Source organism: Abrus precatorius, unplaced genomic scaffold (assembly GCF_003935025.1).
Source record: "Abrus precatorius isolate BTA unplaced genomic scaffold, Abrus_2018 Scaffold3, whole genome shotgun sequence".
NCBI lineage: Eukaryota > Viridiplantae > Streptophyta > Magnoliopsida > Fabales > Fabaceae > Abrus > Abrus precatorius.
In genome coordinates, this window is record NW_020874373.1 from 4,442,029 (window position 1) to 4,468,604 (window position 26,576).

The following is a 26,576-nucleotide window of genomic DNA, read 5'->3' on the forward strand; positions in this document are numbered from 1 at the left end:
CATTTAAGTTTATTAATGATATATGCTTACTTACGTGGACGTGGCTAACTTAGCTATGTGCTAATAACAGGGTCGTTAGGTGCCAAATTAGAATTTTTAGTTGGATAGATGAGGTCCACTTTTCTGAGTGTTAGGCTATTGTCCCCACTCCCCACAGACGCAAAATTTGTGCCTACCACTTGCTTGCGAAAAAGGACCCATAAGAAAATGCAAATTCAATCCCCCATTACTTGTGATTTGTGAATTGTGAGTCTTGTAAATGACAAGGATTGCTCATAATTGTTGGATAAATCCAGAAAATTTTTTTTTGAGGCAAACGATAAGAACAAGCGTGAAAGGATAAGCACGTGCGTCAGCTTCCTCGCATATGATACGAAATGAAATAAATAAATAACGATTCCCTTTCTTTGCTTCACACGGCAGACATAATTGAAGCCGATTTTAGTAAGGTACATGTGAATAAAAACATCAACAATAAAAATGTCACATTTGTCACATACGTAGATAGGTCTCATTTACATATTAATATAATTTAATTATAACTTACAAAAATTGAATAATTTGCACTATTCCTCAACTAAGAAATCCAAAGATTCTAAAAAGTAAACAGCTTGTGGCGTATAAAGAAGAGCACCGAACATGTCTAATGATGCATTAGGAATAGGATGAGCGCGTTTTTGATTAATCTAACACAAAAGCGGGGCCCATCATTTCAAATTTCAGTTTGTTTTGAACGTTTGTTACCGTTGGTGAAGGATCATAGGTCCCAGATATTCGAACTGTACTAAGAGGGACACACAGAAAAAAAGGGTACCTAAATGTCATTAATTTTGGTTTGATAGATGCAATAATTTGCAAGCATCAAGCATTGCCCCCTTCCCTTCCAACCGAAAATAAACAAATAAAAAGGTGCACAAGATGCTTCATCCTGTTTGTATGTCTTCATTTGTAAAATCGAAACCATGTTCATATATATTTCTTTTATTTAGGTGTAGATAGATGTTAATTCCTCAACGTATTTTGTCTTTTCTTATTCCGTTAATGGGTAGAAGTTTAGACAGTTACTCTAAATAATTCATTGTTTACGTTATTTTTCAACCTTCTCCAAGTTACCTTCGTTTATAGCCAAATCGTATAAAATCGAATTACTAATTTGGCAATATCAACCACTAATCTAGAACAATTTCCCATTTGTAAAATGAGACTAACATTTATGTTCAGGCAATAGTTAGTTGGTGAACATTGGGATTTAGATTTTTTGTCAACGCATGCATATCTGACCAAACAACAGGAAAATTGAAAAGATCACCTCATAAATGAAGCATAGTCTAAAATGTCCGTTGATAAAATAAAAAATTGATGAAAATAGAGAAAATAAAAAAGGATTATTTAATACTAACTTTGCAAAATATAAAATCAAGTTATTAATTTTTATCGGAGAAAACAAAATAAGTATATTGTGATATAAACAGACTTTATTTCACTCCTAGATATGCTTTCCTTACAAAGGACTAGAAAAAAGATACATTTCTTTCACCTTTGTTTTTTCCTCTTTCCCAATTTGTCACAGCTTAAGACTTATTTATATATAATAAGCAAGGAATCTGAATAAAATTACTCGGTTGTTTTAACAATCTTCTCTACTTCAAACCTAAAGGAAGTTTAAACAAAGTTTTAGTTTGATCCTACGTTTGGAAGCAAGTTTCTTTTGCCAAATTTTATAATGTCAAAGCTAGCTACGTGGTTAGGTTATTCTGAAATTAGGCCAATTTAGTATTTATTTATTTATCCGGAAAAATCAAAACAGGGGCAATATTGGAATTCTAGAATTGTTTCTTTCATATATAAAGTTCAGATTCCCGAGAAAGACTGAGAAAGAGAGAGAACAAGGAAAAGGAAAAACAGAGTAGCAGACAGAATTTGAAAACAAAGGCTAAAATTTTAAGAAACGAAGATCATTGGGTGTGAAATATATGGCAGAGGTTGTCTTGATAGTTGATGATTTGAAATTACTTTTTGGGATTCCTCGTTGTAGAATATGTCATGACGAAGAGTTTGAAAGCTGTGAAAGCTTGGAAGCACCTTGTGCTTGTTCTGGGACTGTTAAGGTAATTACATAATTTCTTAAGCAGTTATTGTAGTCTTTTTTTTTCTGTTATGCTTGATGAATCCTTCTTAATTATCATCATCAACTGCGTTTGAATTGTGCAGTTTGCTCATAGAGATTGCATACAGAGATGGTGCAACGAGAAAGGAAATACAATTTGTGAAATATGTCTCCAGGTATGAACTTTTGTCATTCAGTTTTTTCGTTTTTGCTCTCTCTGCATAACGTTCTCTTCATTTTATTTTAGAGAGTTATAATCAAATTTGGGTTCTTGATGCTAATCAAATTTTTGTTGTTTTAAAAAAAAAAAAAAAGAGTATAAGTGGGTACCATTTTTTTTGGCGGTCGTTATTATGGTAATTGGGTGGGCTTGGCCATTTGCCTTGTGGAAACGATGATATTTCCTTTGATCCTTTCTTCCTTTCACGTTTGTTTATTTTTGGATTGCGGTTCCTTTTGTATTTGTCTTTCGCTCAATATTGAAGTCTCTCTGTATTAGTATATTATTTCTATATCAATGCGTATTTATTTCTTTCGGATGTTGTTTTGTTTTCTGTTAAAATAGAGTTTAATAGATGTTTGAGCTAACACAAAAGATAAAATAAAAATAATCCTGTGCAACGGTGATAAAAAAAACAACCGAACTTACTCTCATTCGTTTTTTCAATCTCCATTTCCATTTTTATATTGTAGGAAAAAAAATCTGTGGATTTTTTTTTAGCATTTATATCCTTATTGCATATCTATTTATCTCTGAATAGCTTCAGATACAAAGATGATTTGATGGGGGCAAATTGTTTGTTTTTGCAGCAATATGAACCTGGATATTCAGCTCCGCCAAAGTCCAAAATAGATGATGAAGTAATATCCATTAGGTACTTTTTCATGCATATTATATATGTATTTTCCGCGTTTAATCCAATCAAAGTGAACTTAGAACTAATTATTTAATCAATCATTTCATAACGTGAAGTATTGACTTAGCTACGTGAGAGGTTGCAACTAATAATATATTATATGTTGTTTAGAAAAGCTGACGATAATAAAATTTGATTTTATGCTTGAAAAGGGGGGAGGAAGAACCGTCCAACGCAAGAATAGAGGGTATGGTTGAAGGAGTTGCAATAGAAAGCAATTACTCTGAATGCAGCTCTGCCGCGGACAGAAACGCGTCTTGCTGTCGATCACTAGCAATAGCTGTAAGCATTATCTGTATATCTATTTTTTTTTTCCGCCGTAATAATTAATAAAGTTCATATTCCTCTTCTATTTAATTTCGGCAGAGGCAACTGGCAGTACATGCCTTTTGTTATGCAATAATTAATTTGGAATAAAATTAAGTTGCCTGGAGTTGTGAAAAGTAACGAGTCAAAGTCGACTCAGGTGGTTTACCGCTAATGCCAACTGTATTGCCAGTTGCGTTCAATTGGGTGCCAACACAGGGCTCGAAGAATTGATATACACATTTTCTCTTCAAGAAAACAATGGATCAATTATTTTCCTGATGGAAAACTTTTTTTTGAGTCGTTTTATAACATGCGGGAGATTCTCCCGAGCTTTAACAAATCCATTACCCATTTAATTGTAATCATGTAGACATGCTGAAAAATAACCAGCTACTCTATTTCTGCAGTTTACAATTGTCCTACTTGTAAGACATCTTTTCGCAGTGCTTACAAATGGAACGGAAGATTACCCATTTACACTTCTTACAGTAAGTACTTGTTTCTCGTTTTAAATTGAAAAAAAAAACATGTATATAATCATTGCCAGCTAGCAGCTTAGCTAATGGAACTTCATTCACTAATTTTTATGTAGGTCATTATACTAAAGGCTAGCGGAATTATTATACCCATGTACATAGTTATCAAGATAATCGGAGTCATTCAGAACAGTATTCAGCACTATCAGGATTCTTACTATGACACGTCAATGTCTGACGAAGACGACGAAAGTGAGACACAGCATAATGCAAATTTAAGACACTCATAGATTATTTGCTTTAATGTGTATGCGAGCGTTATGATGATGCTCGTCAAAATTCCAACATTTTGCGGCATAATATATGATAATGGAATTCTGATAGAAATGCATCTTCCCTTGCCATTTGGAATATTCATTGTCTCACTATCACACCCGCCCAAGAATTAAAAATAAAGTATTAACTACTTACCAGTCGTAAGAACAACGGGTCATACTGTGTTAGTTGAACTCGTATCACCATTTTCACAGCAACTATTTACAAGCACACCGTACAAAAATGATATGTTGAACCAACATACAAGGCAAGATTCGACCATATCTACCAGAATGGATATCAACGTAGAATGTGGCCATAAAAGTATTGCGCGTTTCTCAAAAGAATGAATTACCACTATTATCGAGATTCTGGATAATAATTTAGCTTGAATTAGTTTAACATCGCTGCATTAGTTCTCTTGCTTTATCCTGAAGTTCTCTTAGGGAACTAACGCAAATGGTTTCCTGGCAACTCAAATTTGTAGCAGCATTGTTCAATTTTTGTATGATAACGGCTATCTTGTCAAACCAATTTTGATTGGCAGAATTTGTTTCTTTAGACTTCTTTCTGCATTTACCATAAGTGGCCTCAAATTCTCTGGACTTGGCGGCAGCCTTCTGAAGCACAGAAGTTGGAAGTCCTGAAATAAAGTTAATTTGTTTTTATTGGAATATGTATGGTTAATAATGGTACAATACATTAGAAAAAATAAGGTTTAGCACATTCGTAGCAAATAATATAATCAGCATAGCAAATATCAACAGTTTTCCACAGTGATGCAAAAGACATGTATAAACTGTAAACGTGCAGCCCATCTCGATAGTATATTTTGAGATTGCCAGCCTCAAGTTTATGCTTCAATATAGCAAGGCAGGACAAAGACTCAAGATATAGCAAGCCTCAAGTTGAAAGTCCGAGAGTAAGTCAATGAACCAAAAATTAATGAACTGCAGATATAGCCATTTATTGTAACTGAGCATGCTGAGAGTCAATATTTATTAAATTAGAGGTTAAGGGAAAAGATCCATTGATTGGAAAATTAATCGTTGAAATTGTGAAAAAATACATTTACATTAATATCGAAATGTGTGGTTATAAAATCTTCACTGTTAAATTTCTAGTCAATAATTATAATTCTACACCTTATCCTCTGATGTATACCCCTCCCTAAAGAGGAGCATACTCCGTTCTTGTGATAATTTACAACTGCAAAAAACATACCAGCTAATCGAGCAACATTAACACCATAGCTCTTGGGGCAAGCACCAAGTGTCAGCCTGTAAAGAAAGGTGACTTCGTCTAAACCTGCAATTCCACCACCAACTTGGCATGCCATGTGGCAGAGACAGACCTTTACAAGCACAAAAGGCTATTCAGAAATAAATCAAGTTTCCAAACTAAAACACTAACCAAAATAAAAAGCGGAAAAAATTACTACACTAAACTGAAAACTTTATAAGGCATATCATATCCAAATAGGTCACGACTGGCAAACTTACAGCCAATCAAGTACATTAACAAATTAAATATTAAAATGTTTCTTACAAGCATTAGTGGGTGAATTCAATATACCATTGATTATTATACTGGATAGAAAACCGGGTATACCTTGGGATCTTTGAGATAATCTATAGCTAATCGATGATAGTGTGTAGAAAATAATCCACGACACTGCACCCTCCGCACAAGATGTTCTAATACCGATTCCCTGCCAAATATTTACAACACAGCATAATCTGAGATGAACTTACCAGAAGCTGTAAAGTCAATCAAGAATACTGAATCCATCTGGACAAAAGTATGTCCAAGAAATCCCACAATAGACACTTACGCAATAGCTTGCCCATCAGAAGTTGAGGTCCCTCGCCCAAGCTCATCCAGAGCCACCAATGAATTACAAGTGGCTGACAACTGTACTCACCATCAGAAGTACATATTCAGAAACAACCAATGCTTTAATAAGATCAGATTCATATGCATCAGTAATGCATATGAATCTGTTAAAGGGCTTATAAAGCTTCATGAAATACACACAACTATTAACTTTACAGATGAAACATTATACTAATGTTGTGAATTCTTATAAAAAAGAAACCAAGGCATACGTTTTCTTCCTCCAAGTTCAGTCATTGCTTCTACATTTTAGAGAAAAATGGCAATCGCAAACCACATAATCCATTCATGCTCAAAAGAAAAAACAAGACTTGAAATATAACTATTTCGCAGTTGCAGTCTTGTCACTTACCGGCAGCCAATTTATATGCCTACTTAACCCACCCAAATTACTATAAATGATACAAAATTACAAATTGATACTAAGAGGAATCTTACCAGCATCGTTGCAGTTTCTGAAAGCTCAGTTAAAAATGTACTTTGGCCAGCAAGGATATTATCTTTGGCCCCCATTCTAACAAAAATTCGGTCCACTGGTGACAAAACAAAACTTTCTGCTGGGACATCAGCCCCTACCTGCCATGAGAAATCAAATGAGTAACTTCAAAGATAAAAGGACAAGCTTACTTGAGACAAGATTCAATGGACAAGGCTAACCTTCTTCCACACAACCCCCCACCCCACCCTCAAAAAGTCAAAGAAATAATAATGAGAAGTGTAGCATAACTTAAAAGCTTCACCTGGGCCAAAATCACAGCCAAGCAAACTTGGCGAAGAAGAGTTGACTTCCCACCCATGTTAGGACCGGTTAGAAGAATAAAGCTAGCATGATCTGGACCACCAATGGTTATATCATTGGGTACAAAGGCACCCTTGCCTAAGGTATCACTCCTAAGAACTGGGTGTCCCAAACTTTTAGCATGGAGGTATGGAGCTTTTGTTTCTGTTGTACATAATGTGCCTATGAAACTAGGTCTGCATGTTGGTCCTTCATAGTAGTCACTGGCAATAGCTAAACTAATCAAAACATCCAGTTCTGCAACATGAAATGCAAACATCCAATTTAAGTCAGGTAAAAGAAAAGCATTTGATTTTCTATTTAAATCCATCATGGAAAAATTCACCTTGTAAAAACTCCTTAAGAAAGGCACATCTTTAAATCAAAGAAAAAGGTAAGAAAAAAGGAATTTGATTTTACCTTAAGAAATATAGGGTGTAACCAACAGAAATTATACAAAGGATGACAAGGGAACAAGTACACATCTTCCCTAACTACAAATTTTTTCTTTAATTCTAGTAATCACCTTATTTTTAGCAGAAGATACTTGGTTGAAGATAAACTAATTCCCTCCATGGGGAGCTGGAAAGTCTTCATTTTAAAAATGAGTTTTCTATATTTTAATGTATTATTCTGACTGCAGTACAATACATTGTCAATCTCAGAAACGGCTAGTGAATTTTAGTAGGTGGGCTAGTAACTGGCTAATTGCACATCCATGAAAAAATTATTCAGAAGGACCACAATGTGTACCTGCAGTTGTAGACACCAACTGCTTCCATTTAGTGTGATGTTCAGAAAAACGCCCAATTAATCTATGCAATATACTTTTCAATAGGAACTCCTTTTCAGATTCAGCTTGGGAGAGCTCTCTTAAAAACTTTTTAATATCTGGAGTCCAGTACCTAAAGAAGCCCTGCATGTACCAGATAAGAAGCCTGAGAGAAAAACTAACTTATGTTGACTGTCATAACTGCAGACAATAATGTATCAACTATATCAAGGACTAACCAATAATTTCACAGGCACTAATTTTTTAATTGTTAGTGATAACAACAGACAATGCAATATTATTGAAGATTCCATTATAGAAATATAGCAATCCAACAGATAATACTACACAGGTTTGCATTTAATTGACATAAAATTTTCAGAGAATTGTTTGTCTTCTCACTTTTCTGGATGAACGCAATTCATAATCCTGAGGAATATTCCTAGACAAATTTTCTGGCACTTCCAATAGGTATGTCTCCTTTCCAATATTGACATAATTGATCTGTAATGGATAAATAAGAACATTCAAATTTTGATTTTATGCAATATAAAAATTAAACTCTAATTATTTCCACTGGAGATCTTACTGATGTGTCTCCAAGTAGTTTCCTCTGCTCCTTGAGATGCTTTAATAAACTTGCCTCAACCTCTTTAACTGCCTTACAGGCTGAGTCATACTCCATGTCAACTCCTTCATGAGGTATTATACGCCCAGAGTTACTGGCTTCCACCCAGTTAAAGGCATCCTTGAAATGATTAAGATCCAGGCAAATATCAGGAAGACCTTTACCTAAAGTTCAAATCAGTCAATAAATCAAACAGCAGCTCCCAAGTAATTTTACAATGTATTTATTTGGTAAGATAATCATACCAGGTGTTAGCAGATGATTAAGTTGTCCAGATTTGACACCCTTCAAAATGACACCAAGTGAAGAGCAAGCTTGTGCCATTTGTTCACAACCACGCAGAGCTGAAATAAACTCTTGCAGCTGTTTCTTTGACGCATCCTCATACAGAACCACTTTATTAGCATTTCTTCCACTAGCTTCACTGCATTCATGAAAATCAAGGAGCATAAATATGTCAGATGATAACAATCAGTGTGGTCCACATAAACATCGCACAGTTGCTGCACAAATATCTTTTACAGTTCAACCTAGTAGAGAAGATGCGTGCCAGCAACCGCTCCATGTCAGGTAGCCTTGATAATGCTTTTCGAAATTCTAGTGCATAAGGCAGATTAACTCCCTGAAATGCAAATCATATATCAAATATTATGTTCTGATTTTGTATATGATGATTATTAACAGCTCAATCTAGCCAAGATCTAGTAGATGTCAACATCTTATGCAACAGCTAACCTTCTATCTATACTGGTTCAAAAGCAGCACAAAAAGAAAAACAGAAGATTTTCAACCCAAGCTTAAAAATATACTCCATACTATATATTACTGAACACAGAAAATCAAGAAAGAGGCAAGATCTGGGGGGGTTCTAAACAGTGAGAGGGGTAGATTTTCTAGAAAATGAGTTTAATAATTAATTACACCATAAACAAATATGCTAAGGTGATATGACTCCAGATTTATATCAAATAATAATTTATATCAAATAATCACAATGTGCCATGAATGGTGCCTGTTATACAAGTCCAAAGGGAGATACAATTAAGTTAAAAACATGAGAATCTAAAAGTGGGACAAAATGAAAGATAATACTAAAATAATACAAACAAGAATAGACAAGCATAGCTAACATTAATAAGAAAATTAAAAATCTAACAGTTTTAGAGCCTTGCTTGATTTAACAGCTGAATGAAATAGCAACATGGCTTCCATAAAGACCATTGTATCTTGAAGGATCATCAGAATCAGAAGCAAAATACATGGTCAATAAACCTACCTTCAAACCTGCAACAGCTTCTTGGCGTTCCTTAATTAACTCCACGTTACATAATGGTCTAGCAAGCCATGTCTTTAGCAATCTCTTTCCAAATGCAGTAACACATTGATTTAGTTGGGCATAGAGCGTGCTACAAGAAGAATCACAAATTTAGTAATATAAAAAAAAATTGCGCATCTTTTCTGAAAATAGAAAAGAGTGCAGATAACCAAATAACAAACATATATACCCTGAAGAATCTCCATTTCTGCTATTCTCAAAAATCTCAAGATTCTCCAGGGCTGCTGCATCAAGAACCATGTAGGGTTTTGAAGCAAGATTTCCTAAACCAGAACATGGAAGTAGCTCAAACTGTGCAAATCTAAGCAACCCCTCATCCAGAAAAGCCTGTTTCAGATAATAGAGAGCACCACCCAGAGCTGAAAGTGCACTTCTACTGTCATCACCTGTTTTCACCAGCTCCTGTAAAACATCAGGCAGGCAATCTAACCCACTATCTTCAACACTAACATCTTCAGGGTCCCTGTAAATTCTCTTCAATTGATCTACAGTTTTGTCAGCATCCCAGAATTCCACGGTGGGAACTAATTCATTCACTAAAGGACTTCTAGTATGCTTCAGTAGCACTCTCTCTGTTTCGGCACTGAGTAGTTTAGCAGGTTTCACAATTTCAACAGGCCTGATCTCAGATAAGATACAGCACAAGGCACTGCACTCAGAGTCATCCTTAAACTGCCATACAGAAAAGCCAACTCGGTTTTTAACACAGGTGATAATACAAGCAATTAGAAGATTAATTAGGTCTATGTTTGGTAGCATGCACATATTATGCTGTGTTAGGTTAGTACCAGTAGTTAGGAACCCAGAGAAAATAAAATGGAAACTAGAGAGGAAGAATTGAAGAAACAGAACTTCATTGAAGAACAGAGCAGAAAATGAAGAATAAAATTCTCTCCAGGGGTTTCCCCTTCACAAAGGATCTCTCCTTTCACTTTTACAAACTATCAATTTCACCCAACCCCCTTATTTGATTTTTCATATTTATAGTCAATCTCTCTTAACCAACTAACTGACTAGTGCAACTAATGCTCACTTCCCAATTAAGTTCATGAAAAATTAGAAAAAAACAACAAAACTCTAGCAAATACAGGACACAACAAAGCAGCCAAATGAATATTGAAATTTTAAGCAAATGCATTTAAGTTACCAGCACAAATCCCTGACATAAAACCCAGTTACCCACCCACCTCAATCTCCTCTCTCCACTTCCAATAGTGGTAAAGGAATTAGGTATTTCACAAATCAATAATATTTGCAGATCTCATCCAAAATTTGGAGTAAGTTTATGCATAATCAAATTTAGCAAAGAAATGGAATGTATAGTTGCACCTGTCCAAGAATGACTCTGCTTGTGGCAACATCAACCATACAAACACCATAGATATGCTCTGAAATTTCATTTTGAAGGTTTTGATGATGCTCAGTCAGGGCCATTAAATATGCAGCTTCAGGGTTTGCTGACAGCAACTCCCCATCCGTTAATGTGCCTTTTGTAACTACTGCACATATTTCACGCCTCACAACCTAGAAGAAAAAATTGTTTAAGTTAGAGATCACTGTTTCTCCATCAATGCTTGGGTTAGCAAGAAAAACAACCTGTAAAATAAAAATTACAAAACAGGGAAGTCTACAAAGACTACAAGGCACAACACAAAAAATACAAAGGATAAAAACAATGACTTCTCTGTTCATTGTGAGATGTGGTCAGACCTTATCTTTAGAGCCCTTCTCCTTCCGACGAAGCTCCAGCTGTTCAGGTGTTTCAGTCTGCTCTACAACAAGAACTCGATAACCCTGCTCAGCCAAGGAAACTTTGTAAGTTCCTCCCCAGTTGCAAGTTGGCTTGTTGAAGATGTTAATAAGTTAGGTAGCAGAGATAAAATAAGTCATTTACGACGCAAACCTTCCTAGCCAGTTTTTCCACATTCATTGAGAAATTCCTCTCCGGAAATCCACAATGAGGTTGCTCTCCCTAAAACAGTCACAGGTAAATGAATAAATATGCACAATTTAACATAAGAAAATAGAACATCTTGAGATTCTAAGAAAATCAACAACTCTAGACACTCACACACACCTTCATATACTGCAAGTCGAGCTCTTTGACTCCTACATGTGCATCCATCTCAAAAAGCTCATAAAATTTACCCATCTGTACCAACAAAAGGAAGCGAAAATATTTCATTTGGTTATACGGAATGAACTAACGGCACTAATAAAAATTATAGCCAACTTAAACCTTGAAAAACAAAACTTTGTCCATATGCTTTGACTTGAATTCCCACCATTGTTTCTGCACTCATCAAATGACCATGACCACATCAATCGCATGCAGCCAGGCACCATTGAAAAATTTAGAATCTCACCCTACTGCTTTACCAGTAATTACCTGACCATCTGACAAACTCCCTAAGAAACCAGGAGGCAAGTAGAGAGTTCTTGAGTCATAATTTTCATCTCCAGGACGCCTTCGCTTGGCATCCCTGCGATCTCTGTACCAAGACCATATACATACACAGCACCATAACATCATAATATAAACCAACAATATATGCCATAAAAATGGAAAAACAGAGGATAACTGCAAACGCAAAATGGCATGGCACCTAAATCCCTTTTAACTTTTAAGAGATAAGAACAGAATTTCACTATAGTCAGCACTCACTCTCTCAGGAAGCGCAATTTCTGATTGTCACGAGATGCAAATCTTTCAGAGACCTCAACATTTGCAACGTTGTCAGCACCATTAGATGCCTTTTTAACTGCAAAAAGTAAAGACGTGACTTAAATTATAAATTACATAACAAATTATCTCCGCATTTCAGTTGACTACTGACATCATCCAATGGAATAAGAAAGAGCATCCAAAAAGTGATGCCAGTGAAGACAAAAAAAAAAATTGCATATTTAAAATACAGAAAACTTAATGTGTAAATCCCGCATATCATTGGAGAAAAAACCATCAGAATGGCTCCTTGCATCAAATTTCTCCAATCCAATAATCTTTATTTGCCCTTGTGTTTTTTAATCTTTGCGTGAAGGAATCTTTCCAACACCATTCAGTGTTTTTGGACATTACCTAATTTAACAAACAATGTGAATTTTGTAACTTCTGAATTTGAAACATCCCATTTTTAACACCTACACTCCCTCCACCAACAAAATAAAAATAAAATTAATATGATTAGGAGCAATATCTGAACGTCGAAATTAATCTCAAGCAGTTCCTCTGCTTAAAAGCTTGTTTCTAACTTGGTCACTTACTCTCCAAAATACTAGTAGGCTCCGCCACCGAGAGCTTAAAAGCCCCCTTACCAACTTCCCCTCCACTCTTGCTCTTTTTTGCAGGCTCCGCTTTCTCTGTTCTAATCAGTTTCCGCTTTTTAGATTCAACCTTCCCACTAGACCTTCCTTTAACCCTCTCTTCTACGTCGCATTCATCCTCTAGATCGGTATCTTCTTCTCCATCGTCCCCAGCATCCTCCAGTGCAGCATTCTTCCCCCAATCTTCATCATTGGAATCATCACCATCATCATCATGTTCGTGGTCTTCTTCTTTGCGACTTTCTTCCACCTCGTCGTCCTCGATCACCATCTTCCTAACGGCGGGAACGCCACGACGCAGCCGTCTAAGCTTCTTCGAAGAGGAATCGTGGAGCCACTCGATCTTCTCCTTGGAAAGATCAAGGGATTCCTCTTCGCCATCGTCGTAATGAACCAAGTGCTTGGAAGTGAGGTTATCGAATGATTTGACAAGACCTTCGTACCAAGCTTTGTCCAAAGGCCAGTAAACCTTGACCCTTCTACCAATGACCTCAGTAGCGTAGAGAGAAGACGAAGAGGAGGGTGAAGAAGAAGCGCCAATGAGAAGAAGGGGCTTGTGCGGTTTGGAATCGAGAGGAGAAGGAGTTGGAACGGTAGGGCTATGGCTAGGGTTAGGGTTAGGGTCTGAAATATGGTTAGGGCTTAGTTTGGGGTTGGTTTTGGGGTTAGTGGGAGAAGGATGTTTGGAGAAGAAGGAAGTGATTTGACGCTGTTGATTGACAAGAGGTGATCGACCGTTGCTATTGCGACGAGAAGGAGCCATTGGTGTAGTGTGAAGAGTGATAGTGAGACTCAGAGGCTCATAAAAGGTGGTGGTGGCGGGAAGTGTTTATGGCGTGTGGCGGGAATTCACTCTCTCTCTCTCTTTCTCTAGTTTAGTTTTTTAGAGCCGTGAGCGCACACGCTCTGCGACGCTGCTGCTGCCATTTCCGGATATCGATTTTTGGAAATAAAAAAAATAAGAAAGAAAGAGGAAAAATGAATTTTAATCAATACTATCTCAATTGGGATTTCATTTTGGGTTAACAGTCGTGAAACTCCTGTCTTTATTTCAACACGGATGGTTTTTTTGAACTTTTTCTTATACATTTATTAAATACTTAAATTCTTGTATTCGTTCCTGTTTTTAAATATAGATAAATGTTATTAAATAAAATTCACATACCACTTGCAAAATGAAGGTTAGATGCTACACTCTAATGGATCCTACTGAAAGTTGTGATATTGGGTTAACAAGCATAATGTATGTCCCATTCAAGCGTCAGTGTCGTTATGTTAACTTGTAATTGATAAAGAGTGCTTTGACCAAATATTTAAGAGTAGCAGCTTCAATATTCAATCAATAACTTCTTAGTATTTTTTTGTAACTAAAATTAACGGGAACTCTATGTTTTCATGCTTTTAGTAAAACGCACGAATTTTATAGTTTTTACCAAATAAATGTAAAGAAAATCAACAAAAGAGATAAAATCTCTTAATTTTAAAAAACAAAGAGATTTAATTAATTTATAAAGAATGAGAAGAATATAATTAAAATTAATGGGATCAAAAGTCTAATACATCCTTTAAAATTTAAATTTTGTTAGCTTTAATCTTTAAGGTTGAATTTAAATATTAATAGTTATTTTTATAAAATGAATCTTCAAAATTTAAGAATTTATTTTTATCTCTCCTCATTTATTTTAAGAATAAATATTATCAAACTTACTTCATTTAATAATTTTTATATTGTTATTTGGTCATAATTGATATAAAAATTATATTAATAGTACATTAAAATTAGTTTTTATATAATAATCTAAATATTAATAAATTTTAACATCAATATTTAAATTTATGAAAATTTTTAAAAAATTTATGTGACTTTTATTAAGTGATTACGTATTTTAAAAATTTTGTAGTTATTTATATATAATCATACAATTTAAATTTATTTTTTTAATATGACAGTAAAATGGCATGATTTTAAAAAAATAATTTTTTTCTCAATTGCCAATTTTTTACAATAATTTGAAAATTATTGGTTGAAACTAACGCGTCTTTCTGCTAACTCCTTAACAAATGTAATGCGAACGTTGCAATGACCATGCGATTAGCTTGCCTTTATAAAGTCCAAAAAAGTAAAAGAAATAACAGTTTTTTTAATATTTCTCCAAAATATTTAATAATAAACAATATATCTCATTAAAAATATATTATTTAATATTAAATTATATATTATTATTAAATTTTATCATGTATAGTTTTTTTTAGTATATATATTTAAACACACATGAACAAAATTTAAGACATAACAGTAGTAATATATGGAAAGACTTCGATTCTAGAAGGCACCAAAGAAGAATCTCTTTCTTCGTCAAATCTGGCCCTGCACTACAAAATTGACAGTGATTGGCATACAAAGGCAAAAATAGTGAAGAACGCAGTTTTATTTTAATTGCAGGTTTTGCTCTCCTCTCTCCACCTTTCCCTGTAATTTTGTTCTATTTCGTCTTACATATTCCCTTTTTTATGCCAATATATGTTACATGCACCTTCGTAAGATATGAGCGTCTATAACTTTAAGTTTTTTTATAAATTATATTTAATTTGTTTAATAAAATTTATGATATAATTTATCATTAAAAAATTATTAAATAATATTTAAACAAGTGGTTATTTAAACTTACGCGTACCCTAGATTCATGTTCACAGTTGTAAATCTTGCTGAATTTTAGTAATAGAAGGGTGCTTAACATTAATTTTATTTATTTATTTTAATGTCTATTTCCCAAATTTATTTTTTTTGAAAATATTAAGCGCCGTTGGACCTTTTTTAGATAGTTTAAGATAAAAGGAACGCTATTCATTTCATAGTGTCACAGTACTTTTAGAAGACCCAATTTATAACGGATCGATTTGCGATGGTTGTGTTTTACTATATAATAAGCACTCTCATAGTTTGCTAGAAACCCTTGAGATTTAAAAATATAAGAGGAAAAAAAAAACAATTTCATCGATAAAAGATGTCACTTTCACTTGTCAACATTATCTGAAATAATTGTTACTTTTTTAAATATTTCGAAAAAATAAGTAATTAAAACTAAACTTTGAGGAAAATAAATAAATCTTATAAGACAAAAAGACAACTTAAAACTTAGATTCGCATGTCTTAATACAACAGATAATATCTTCCCATTTATTAATAAATACTTAAAATTTATTATATAAGAGTAAATTTTATCACTATTAAATTTAAATATAGTATGTTAAATTTCAGCGACTTAAAGTGATACTGTGGATTACAAATATGTGGCATTTTTATTAATGAAGCTCGTATTTAGTGGAGGTTTTTCTTTCTTGTATGGAAATTTATTGAATATCTATTTTTTTAATAATTTTAAAACTCAGTTAATTGAAGATGAGATAAAATTAGCAGAGTTTTATTACTTAAGTATTTGTTTTTGTGCAATACATTATATAATTTATAAATTTTAAAGTTAATACTTTTAACTATAAATTTATGTATATGTATCAATTTATTTATTCTAATAATTATAATTATGTTGGAATTTGTAAAAAGCAAAAGATAAAATGATTTTATATGTGAATCATTAAGCAGTAATAAAATTTAAATAAATACAAATAATATTTAATTAATATTGTAGGAATATTTGTTCTCTATTTGATATATATATATATATATATATATATAATATTTATACAATTCATTATGAATTAATGTGTTTTAAAATGTTATTCATTTAAAAACTTAGAAAAAATAATATAAAATTAAAATTGAAATGTTGAAAACATAAAGATAAAAAAAACACACATGAAAGAAATAAAAAGGTAATAAAATAAAAAAAAATCGTATAAAAAACTCCTAGGATTTGAAATTAATTATCATTAACTTTAGTGTGAAAAGCTAAAAAAATGGATAATATAAATATGGAAATTAAAGAGAAAATGAAAATTTATAGCATTAATAACTTAAATTTATACCAATATTGTCAAATGAGTCTCAAAGTCAAGAGTACGATGACAATCAATTATTAACTTAATATTTCTTAATTATTAACTTAAAAACAACAATTAAAAATAATATTCAGGGTATTGCAGGATATTAATTAAATAATTAAAAAATAAAGTATATTATACAAATTACATTTGACATTTATTAAAATCACAATGATCGATAGTGCATAAATTGAAAATATTTATCATTTTTCAACTATTATCTTTAAAGTTTTGTCAACAAAACTGTAATAATAATACCAGCAGCAACATTTATCAGTTATTCATGACCCTTCTACAGAACAACAAAAGTTATGCATGCCCCTTGCTTTGTATATACCATTTGACTAAATACACGCAATTTAGATAAACATCGCATATATTATAATTAATTCACTTTTATTTTTTATATTATATATCCTTTGATGTTTAAGATTACGCAACATATTAAGAAATCTTTAATTAATGTATAATTTTACTATATTATAATTAAAATACTTTGCCTCCATTTATAGTCCATTTGCAACGAAATGTTATAGATAAGAAATACTGATGAATAAATGTGCGGTTAACAAACGATTTTAATTTATAAAATAACAAATGTTTTGAATGATGTGATTTCTTTTGCATCAATTACCTTTTTTTTTCTTTTTTTAAATTTTATTTAAAATATATTTATTTTGAAATACTCTAAAACACTCCTTTTTTCAAATATATAGAATGAAATTATGTTAGTCCCACTAAAGAATTTGTGTCCACTTTTCCAATAAAACATTAGTAGTAGATCTCTAATATAAATTTTAATGTATTTAATTATTTATTAAAATTTATTTAAAATCACAAAAAACTATGAATTGTATCTTTAATTTAATATTTTGTATTTACATTTTTCTAATTTATAATGAATTTTTATCAATAACTAAAAGTGTATATATAATTTATACCATTTAATTTATAATAAAAGAATACTAAAAATAGAATCTCAAAAAGCAGGTTACTATGTTTTTCTCAAAAACCAAACGGAAAAACACTCCAGCAGAAAGGATGTTAATCTTAATAACGAAGTGTTATAGATGGCACAATAAAAACTTTTTGTTTTTTGTTCCTCTACCCATACATAAAACACAAACAAAGGCATGATTTAAGGGTGGTAATTGGCACATCTTAATTTGGATTCTATATTAGATTTTAGCTAATTACACGGTTTACATCAACATTATTTGAAAAAAAGGAAACACCTATTTTTGGTAGGCGTGCTAATTAATCGTTAAAAATATTGTTTCCAATATAAAAATATATTGTTGAACAAGAATCAAATCTACTCGATGATAGATTTTCTCTTAAGATTATGTGTACATAATTTGTTGTCCAAATTTTAACTAAGGTAAATCGGCGTCAATATGTGATTTTATGAATTTTCCAATGCAGAGAGACATCTACTGTGGAGGTTGATCACTACACCAATGAGTCTCTACTCATCCATGGTTTTGCGTCCTTCGTCTCTCGTCATTGTACTGGTATGTGTCACTTTCGTTTCATTGTTGTTTGCATCTATTTTCTTTTCACTAATTCATGGCCCTAAGGGGTACAATGTTTTTACATTTATTCTTTTACATCCTTTTAACATCTTATTCTCTTAACTTTTGGTCTTCTCTCTTCAAAGGAGTCTGAAAGAATGGTCACTCAATATATTTCTTTTAATTTTATTTGAAACAGTTTAAAAGATGCATTTTTCATGGTTTTTTAATGCCATAGATGAGGGTTTAGGCTTTAGTGCGTGTCTGTATTTTCAAATTATTTAAATAATTATTAAAAATATATTCAATTGTTGTTGCAATCATATATGTAACATAAGTTAATTTCTTTTTTTCAAGTATGTTAGATGAAAAGTAATTTAAAATTTAGTATCCTTTTAGATAAATAATTTAATTTAACGTTTATTCATAAGTTTTTTAGATAATATTTTATGTCATAATTTAACAATTTAACCATAAATTATTTTAGAATAAGTTAAAAATAACCATTTTTAAAAACTATACAGTTGTTTGTGTTAAACACTGTTGTACTTCGAAAAACTAAATATTGAAAATAAAATGAGAAAATAATAATTTATATATTTAATTATAAACTTCAAAATTCTATTTATTTTAAAAACCTTTTTTATCATAAAAAATTTAAATTATAATATAATTTTCATAAATATTATCAAAAAAGAGAAAATAAGATTACCAATAAACATTTTTTAGAAAGGTTATAATCATTCACTGTGATCAATTCGAATCACGCACTAGTTGTGCTAAGATTGGATGTTGACCAAATAATATATCTGTGCTTTTTAAGTGTTTATTGTTGTTTTTATTTAAGTAATTTTAATTTTAAATATAAACAGATATCTACTGCAACTATGTTTACTTTGTAACATGTAAACATTTGTTATAGGCTTACGCTGCGCTGTTAGTTCTTACCACATTGACGCCATGCTGGTATGTCATGGTCACGCAACTAGAGCAGCGTGTGATTTTGAATTCAGAAACTGTTCTCTCCCAATTTCAATCCGAAATTGAGCATTCAGCTACACTGATACACCCTATAAATTCGTCCTCAACCAAGGTCGCAAAATTTTTGAGTTCAACTCTCAAAGCTGCTAACATCTCATTCTCTGATATCGTGACCAAGGTTAGTAAGATAAGAGAAAGAATCATTTTTTATGTTTTGATATATTAAATATATGTATTTTATTTAATGTATTTAAAAACATATTATTGGAGGATATATATTTTAAGAAAAAAATGTTAGTAACATAACCTTTATTTACATTCTTTAATATGATTCGTTAACAACTAAATTCTTAGGAGTACAAAACCATGATTTTTTACTCTTTATTTATTTGATGTATCTCAAATACAGTTTTGCGATTTCACTTAATGATAATAGAAAACAAAGTGAGTTAAAATAATGTATTAAAAAATTATCTTACTGTGATTTGTCAGTAAAAAAGAAGAAGATATATTTGGATTTCGTTTGAATTTTTTATTTGATTTTTTGCTTTGGATTTGCAGGTGGCTCCATTATTATTTCAAGCATTTGAGACGGTTCCTCACTTAGCCCAAATCTCATACATGGGGATGGAAGGTCTTTTTTTCTCGTACTACACTGATAACGATAAAGTTTTGGCAATGTACTCAAACTCGTCATTTCCTTCGACTTCTCCTTGGAGTGCCTCGAAAGCAAAAGTATATCATATTCAACCAGTAAATCGTGACACTGGAGAGTTATATGGAGAAGCCATAGTATCTGAACCCTCTATCAATTCAAGTTTGTTTGCACAAGTGGTTATAAATAGTTCAAATGGGCATGCCTCATTGGGAACCAAGTGGAACCACGCTCATGATCTTCTATTCATTAGTTCAGCTAGAATCACAGGGGTTGGAGGGGTCTCTTTAGGTTTTCCAGCAACAACAATAGCTAATTTTTTATCTCATGTTGGTTATCAAGGAGCAAGCTTGTATTTGGCAACCAAAGATGGAAAAGTTCTTGTAGAAGGGATCCAAAATACTAGTATGGTTATTTATAATGATACGGTTTCCTTCCAATCAGTGAATGTTAATGGTGATCACACAAGTTATTATGATGGCACTGTCTCATGCAAAGGTGGAGATGGGGATGTTACTTCTATTTTGAATATTCAGGATACTGAGTATTTAATTCACTGCTCCCCCATTGATATAATGGGAATAGAATCGGTACGTATTAATTTATTTATTTTTTCCATATTCACTGAAAGTATAGTCTCTTTGAGGACATTACTTAAATGTGACACGGGTAGAGTGTGAATATGTGCAGTTAAATTTAACCAGAATATATCATCAAAATTTAACCTCATGTCCCGTTCTATCATATTTTTAGAATACACTACATATAAAATATAACTCTCATTTTAATATGTTTGTAAAATGTTGCCTTAAGTGTAACAATTATTTGAAAAAATAGATAATTAACTGATGCGTACCAAGTTAATTATTTCTTTTAAAACAACTTCAGAAAAAAAATTATATATTTTTAAAAGTATATTAGCACTGATCATGTGTATATTTTTCAGGTGTATGTTTTGGCTGTCCCAAACAATGGGTTGGTTCGCTATGTTCACGAGATTAAGAAAAAAGGATTGACGTTAATGACTGTGATGATGGTAATGGCACTGGTTGCCATGCTTAGTTTTCTATTTACAAATGTTAGATTACTTAAGCGAGAAATGCACTTGTGTGCGTCACTCATCAAACAAATGGAAGCTACCCAACAAGCTGAGCGGAAGAGTATGAATAAGAGCCATGCTTTTGCTAGTGCCACCCATGATGTTCGAGCTTCGTTGGCGGGCCTTACTGGTTTGATAGAGATGTGCTACCATGAAGTTGTCCCTGATTCTGAATTGGAGACCAACTTAAAACAAATGGATTCTTGTACCAAAGATTTACTAGGTAACATTATTGATTCATCTTACCCCAAAACGCATGTAATTGATTTTAATATAATCACTACTTATTTTTTCCCTTACCAAACAGTCATGCCCTGATATTGTTGTCTTTTATATTTTATTATTCCATTATTTCCTCTTAAGAAGTAAATCTCAATGCAATTTTATTGTACGATATCGTTATTAATTGTTTTTTCAACCAACATTGGCACAATAATTTTGTTGTCTTTTATAGTTTTACTATCCTAGTTTTTTTTTTAAAATAATGAAATGGTTGGCTTCCATTCAATGTATTAATTTTTTGTTTAAAAGAAAATTCTCTAAGAAATTTCGTAATATGGTATCACTATATATAGCATAATGATTAATATATTGTTTTCCTAACCATTCCCAAATCAGCCTTCATTTTAGATTTCATTATTTGCCTCGAGTCCTTTTGAAAAAAAAAAAACATGTATTTAAAGATATGGATAAGGTTACTTCAATTTTTGTATTTACTTCTTGTGCCATTACTAATTTCTTTTCTTTCTGTATACTATTAGGACTCTTGAATTCTATACTTGATACAAGCAAAATTGAAGCGGGCAAAATGCAGCTTGAGGAAGAGGAATTTGATATATTCCAACTCTTAGAAGATGTGGTTGATTTATATCATCCCGTAGGTATGAAGAAAGGTGTAGAGATAGTGATGGACCCTTGTGATGGTTCTCTACTCAGATATTCACGAACCAAAGGCGACAGAGGAAAACTGAAACAAGTTTTGTGCAATTTACTGAGCAATGCAGTAAAATTTACGAGTGAGGGGCACATAGCGGTTCGAGCATGGGCTCGGAAGCCAAGCTTGAAGAGCTCATTAAACGCTACTAACCGATACAGGTTAAAGAGACTTTTGTCATGTGTTTTTTATAGGAAAAAAGAAGCACTTGATGACATAGAGGCAATCCAATATGATCCAAATTGTATGGATTTTACGTTTGAAGTGGATGACACTGGCATTGGAATTCCCAAGGAGAAGTACAAGTCTGTATTTGAGAATTATGTCCAAGTCAAAGAAACTGCTCTTGGCCATGAAGGAACTGGCTTGGGACTTGGTATTGTCCGGTCCTTGGTAAGTATCCACTTTTATATTAAAAATTATATTTTAACGCTTACTTTTAATTTTGAGTGAGAAGTAGAGAAAGAAAAAAAAACCCATAGATAATACAAAAAAAAAAGAAGAAAAAGAAAAAAAAAGAAAATAATAATAATAAAATATAAAAAATTGAGTTATGTAAAATATAAGAATTGCAGTTTTATTTCAGTGCACTTCCTGTTCAACAACTGCAGTATATAATAAAGAGAAAGTAATAAGACACAAGGCTACATTCATCATATTTCTTTTTCTTCTCTTCTTTCTATTTTCTTTTTCATTGTACCATTTCCCCGGATATTTTACTTTCTCTTTCTCTCTTTTTTTTTTCTTCTTTTCTTACAAATTTTATTACCAATTTCACGCTTCAAAATGGGTGCGCAACAATAATATTTTTAATATTTATACAATTACATAATATATTTTTTCTTCTCTTTTGTCATATTATATTATTCATCACATTTTTTATTTTTTAATCTAACCATATGTGTACACGCTTCATGACTGCATAAGAATATTTTTCCTTTTATTTTTATGCATGATTAGTTATACCAATTAGAAGTCCTTAAGGAAGAAACAAAATCACCTGATTTTCCCTCCAGGTACGATTGATGCACGGAGATATTGGAATTATGGACAAGGACATTGGCGAAAAAGGAACCTGCTTTAGGTTCAATGTGCTCCTCACTGTACATGAGACACAAACGAATGGTGAAACTATAGAGTGTTGGTTTGGATCAAGAGGAAATCAAGCTCAGGGACTAACCATTCGCACTACAAGTCCTGCTTCAAGCATGGGTTCCATGAATCCCAGGTTACCTATCATCAGTCCTAGTCCAAGACCTGAGGCTTCTCAAGTTGTTCTTTTGATTCAAAATGAAGAACGCCTAAGGACTAATCAGAGGTTCATGAAGAACTTAGGGATCAAAGTTAAGGTTGTGAAGGAGTGGAGAGATTTATCTTACACTCTAAGGAAGATCAAACAAAAGGGGCTCCATTCCACTAGCCCAAGATCTCCATGGTCTTCTTCAGATTCTCCATCTACATCTTTTGGAAGAGCCAGAGGAGTCCGTTTGAGTGCCATGGATGGATCTGACTATATGAATTCCATCTTCAAGAAGACAGATATTGAAGCTACCATGAGTTTCATCCTGATTGTGATTGATGCAAATGCAGGACCATTTTCAGAACTTTGCATGGTGATATCTGACTTCAAAAGAGGCCTAAACAACCCTACGAGGGTTGTTTGGTTGGAAAAGCCACTTATGCCTGGCGTTGACTTCAAATTCCTTGAGGAGGATGCTTCTCATTCAAACGACATTGTCTTGTGCAAGCCATTTCATGGTAGCCGTTTATTCAAAGTTATAAGGATTCTTCCTGAGTATGGTGGTGTTTGGCAGTGTAATTCTAGTATAGTAAATAAAGAAAGGTATCAAGCTTCCTCAAGTGCTCCTGAAGGTGCAAGTCAAAGTGTTGAAGGACGAAAGTATGATAGATTTAAAGCAGGAAAATTTCCAATTCACCAAGGAGAAATACAAGAATGTGGAGGATCAAGCAATGGCAAATCCTTGAGGGGTATGAAATTTTTGGTTGTTGAGGACCATGTTTTGTTGCGTAGGATAACTAAGGCAAATTTGGAACGGCTTGATGCGTCTATCGAGGAATGTGAGAATGGTGAAGAAGCTGTTGGGCTAGTTGAAGAGGGTTTAACTCGGAATTCTTCCAATCCTCCATATGATTACATCTTAATGGACTGCCAGGTAGTAATGCCTATTATGATTTCTACTCCTTTCATTTCGTTATTAATTTCATGTCTTTTCGCTAAGTTTCTTTTCAATAATTTTACTCATCAATCTTATTGCAAATAGCTAGGCGTATTTCTTAATATATATATATATATATATATATATATATATATATATGACTTGGCATACTTAACTATTAGATAACCAAACATTTATGCATGCTACGAATTTGACTAGCGTTATTGGTGATTCAACAGATGCCGGTAATGGGTGGATACGAGGCAACAAGGAGGATAAGGGAGATTGAGAAGCCCTATGGCGTTCGCATTCCAATTTTTGCATTAACTGCTAATACGGGGGAAGAGGCAAAGTGGTCCATAGAAGCTGGAATGGACGATCACTTAGTCAAACCCATCAATCAAGTGGCTTTACTTGAAGCAGTCAGAAACATACATAACAAACAGTGAAAAACATGCTTCTCTGTTCAAGTTCTATATATATCATTGTCATCAAATTTTTAAATCAAACAATGTAACTTTTCCAATAAATACGTGCAAATTAAAAAAAGAACGAATCATTATTTGATTTAAAAGTTTGATGGCAATGAACTTCATCTTTAGTTTAGTTTTATTTTTTGTTAATTTTCTCTTATATAATCTGTATAAAAGCAAAACTATGGGCCACATGCTTTAAGTAGGATTAAAGACAACCCAAGTAGTTTTAATTGTTAATTTCATAGTAGGGCATGTGTTAGCTGTGTATATTTAGAAGAAGTTGAAACTTAACTGAAGGGTCAGATATAGGAAGGTCCTGTGAAGTTTGTAAATTAATGATCTTCAAATTTAGGGCATTGATGGAATTTTATTTTCTATTTAGATTACTAACATTTTTTTAGACCATTCGATTTGAAATGCATGTGATATACATGTAGCATTGTATGTAACTCTTTGAAACGAACCTGCCTGATTAAAAAGTAAAAAGGTGATAAAAAAGTTCAAATTTACCATCCTTCTCTGCTTGGCTTTGCCAAAAATAATTTTACAACCTCCAGTTATTTATTGTAGCACAGCAAAAATAAATTTACCGCGAAAATTCCATCAATATTGTCTCCCCATGCTAAAAGATATTAAAGAGATTTTAAACAATTATAACTCCAAATTTCATATGCAGTAATATTACTGCAGTCAAACATATCCCATCTCGTCCTTGTTTCTTCATAATTAGAATATAAACCAATTGGAAACAATGTCTAAACCAAAAATATATGTTAATACCGACTTGTGGTTGGGGAAGTTTAAAGCAAAGAGCTGTCATCATTGTCACCTACACCGGGTAGTCTTTTCCGAAAGGATTTGACAATTGTATGATAGGGGTAACACTGGTTGCTATGATAATGATGTTGAACGAATAATAATAATAATAATTTACTTTAATAATAATTATTATTATTATTATTATTATTATAGTAAAATAAAAATTTGCTTTAAACATGGACAAAATATTATAATAACTAGTCTACATTTAAGACATTAGCATTTGACTACAGAGATATATAAAGACACATATTATGTTTGACTAGTGTATCACTAGAAAGATAAAAATATAAAAGACACAAATTTGAAAAACACAAATGTCCCAACTTCAGAAACATGCAAAGTAAACTTTTAAAACAAAAATATTTTTCATAATTTTTAAAAATTACATAAACTATTTTCATAATTTTTATATCCAAACATAATACAATACGCAATACATCATATTCTATTCTCACTTTAAAATATAATACACAGTTATAAACATTAGTGTCTCTATTTTCGGTGTCTAATAACAATATTCAAATGCTATCTTAGATTGAGACTCTTATGTAATGAAATTTAAAACATTAAGAATTTTTATAATAAAAAAAATAATTTTTTTTGTTTAAATAAACTTACTATCAAATATAATAATACAATTGTGTTTAGTTTGAAAAAATATAAGAAATTGACATTTAAAATGAACTCAAACTTAAAAAATGAGAATAATTAATAAATATCATGTATACAAATTCAACCTTAAAAATTTTAGATAAATTACTAAATTTTCTCTACTTTACATGGGTATTAAATTAAATTTTTTTAATGAAAAAAGTTAAAGATATTATTTGATCATTTAAAATTTTATAAATTAAAAAAAGCAAATAATATTATTATTAGTAATAAATATTTCATTATATTATACATGATTAAATTAAAGAAATAAAATTTTCAAAATTAAAAACTATAAAAAATTAAAAATTTAAAATTCTTTTTCATTTTTATCAACATATTATATCAGTGAAAATTTTATATTAAGTTTGAAATTAAAATAAAGTAAAAATTAACTAAAGTTTAATAAT

At 32.1% G+C, this 26,576-nt stretch overlaps 3 protein-coding genes across 3 annotated transcripts; 2 read left to right on the forward strand and 1 right to left on the reverse strand.

Moving 5' to 3' along the window:
• Positions 1 to 1,877: 1,877 nt before the first annotated feature.
• Positions 1,878 to 5,534, forward strand: LOC113861171 (E3 ubiquitin-protein ligase MARCH1-like). Its single transcript, XM_027493807.1, has 6 exons — positions 1,878 to 2,108; positions 2,212 to 2,283; positions 2,918 to 2,982; positions 3,177 to 3,306; positions 3,741 to 3,821; positions 3,926 to 5,534. The coding sequence occupies exons 1-6, from the start codon at positions 1,974 to 1,976 to the stop codon at positions 4,097 to 4,099; spliced, it is 657 nt and encodes a 218-aa protein (XP_027349608.1). The 5' UTR covers positions 1,878 to 1,973; the 3' UTR covers positions 4,100 to 5,534.
• Positions 4,190 to 13,770, reverse strand: LOC113861170 (DNA mismatch repair protein MSH6). Its single transcript, XM_027493806.1, has 21 exons — positions 12,799 to 13,770; positions 12,200 to 12,296; positions 11,924 to 12,026; positions 11,774 to 11,827; positions 11,612 to 11,686; positions 11,438 to 11,506; positions 11,245 to 11,328; positions 10,864 to 11,058; positions 9,704 to 10,206; positions 9,475 to 9,604; positions 8,729 to 8,820; positions 8,444 to 8,622; positions 8,160 to 8,362; positions 7,973 to 8,074; positions 7,552 to 7,714; positions 6,761 to 7,056; positions 6,459 to 6,596; positions 5,959 to 6,038; positions 5,736 to 5,835; positions 5,349 to 5,478; positions 4,190 to 4,767 (listed from the first exon to the last, which is right to left on the reverse strand). Exons 1-21 carry the CDS (start codon positions 13,619 to 13,621, stop codon positions 4,523 to 4,525), a joined length of 3,861 nt encoding a protein of 1,286 aa, XP_027349607.1. The 5' UTR covers positions 13,622 to 13,770; the 3' UTR covers positions 4,190 to 4,522.
• A 4,547-nt stretch (positions 13,771 to 18,317) lies between these two features.
• On the forward strand, positions 18,318 to 24,666 carry LOC113861024 (histidine kinase CKI1). The gene is made up of 7 exons (XM_027493621.1): positions 18,318 to 18,371; positions 19,294 to 19,530; positions 19,914 to 20,597; positions 20,954 to 21,329; positions 21,868 to 22,433; positions 23,057 to 24,214; positions 24,457 to 24,666. The coding sequence occupies exons 1-7, from the start codon at positions 18,318 to 18,320 to the stop codon at positions 24,664 to 24,666; spliced, it is 3,285 nt and encodes a 1,094-aa protein (XP_027349422.1).
• Positions 24,667 to 26,576: the final 1,910 nt, after the last annotated feature.

What these genes read in the sequence shown, in the direction of transcription:
- LOC113861171 (XM_027493807.1), top strand. Translation starts at nt 1,974, where the DNA reads ATGGCAGAGGTTGTCTTGATAGTTGATGATTTGAAATTACTTTTTGGG. An exon ending in TTTGTGAAATATGTCTCCAG is followed by an intron (nt 2,284 to 2,917) that starts GTATGAACTTTT and finishes TTGTTTTTGCAG; the next exon opens with CAATATGAACCTGGATATTC. An exon ending in GTCGATCACTAGCAATAGCT is followed by an intron (nt 3,307 to 3,740) that starts GTAAGCATTATC and finishes CTATTTCTGCAG; the next exon opens with TTTACAATTGTCCTACTTGT.
- LOC113861170 (XM_027493806.1), bottom strand. Translation starts at nt 13,621, where the DNA reads ATGGCTCCTTCTCGTCGCAATAGCAACGGTCGATCACCTCTTGTCAAT. An exon ending in GTTGGTGTCTACAACTGCAG is followed by an intron (nt 7,057 to 7,551) that starts GTACACATTGTG and finishes TTCATGTTGCAG; the next exon opens with AACTGGATGTTTTGATTAGT. An exon ending in TCTGATGGGCAAGCTATTGC is followed by an intron (nt 5,836 to 5,958) that starts GTAAGTGTCTAT and finishes AATATTTGGCAG; the next exon opens with GGAATCGGTATTAGAACATC.
- LOC113861024 (XM_027493621.1), top strand. Translation starts at nt 18,318, where the DNA reads ATGAGTCTCTACTCATCCATGGTTTTGCGTCCTTCGTCTCTCGTCATT. An exon ending in TTGTACCAAAGATTTACTAG is followed by an intron (nt 21,330 to 21,867) that starts GTAACATTATTG and finishes GTATACTATTAG; the next exon opens with GACTCTTGAATTCTATACTT. An exon ending in TTGGTATTGTCCGGTCCTTG is followed by an intron (nt 22,434 to 23,056) that starts GTAAGTATCCAC and finishes TTTTCCCTCCAG; the next exon opens with GTACGATTGATGCACGGAGA.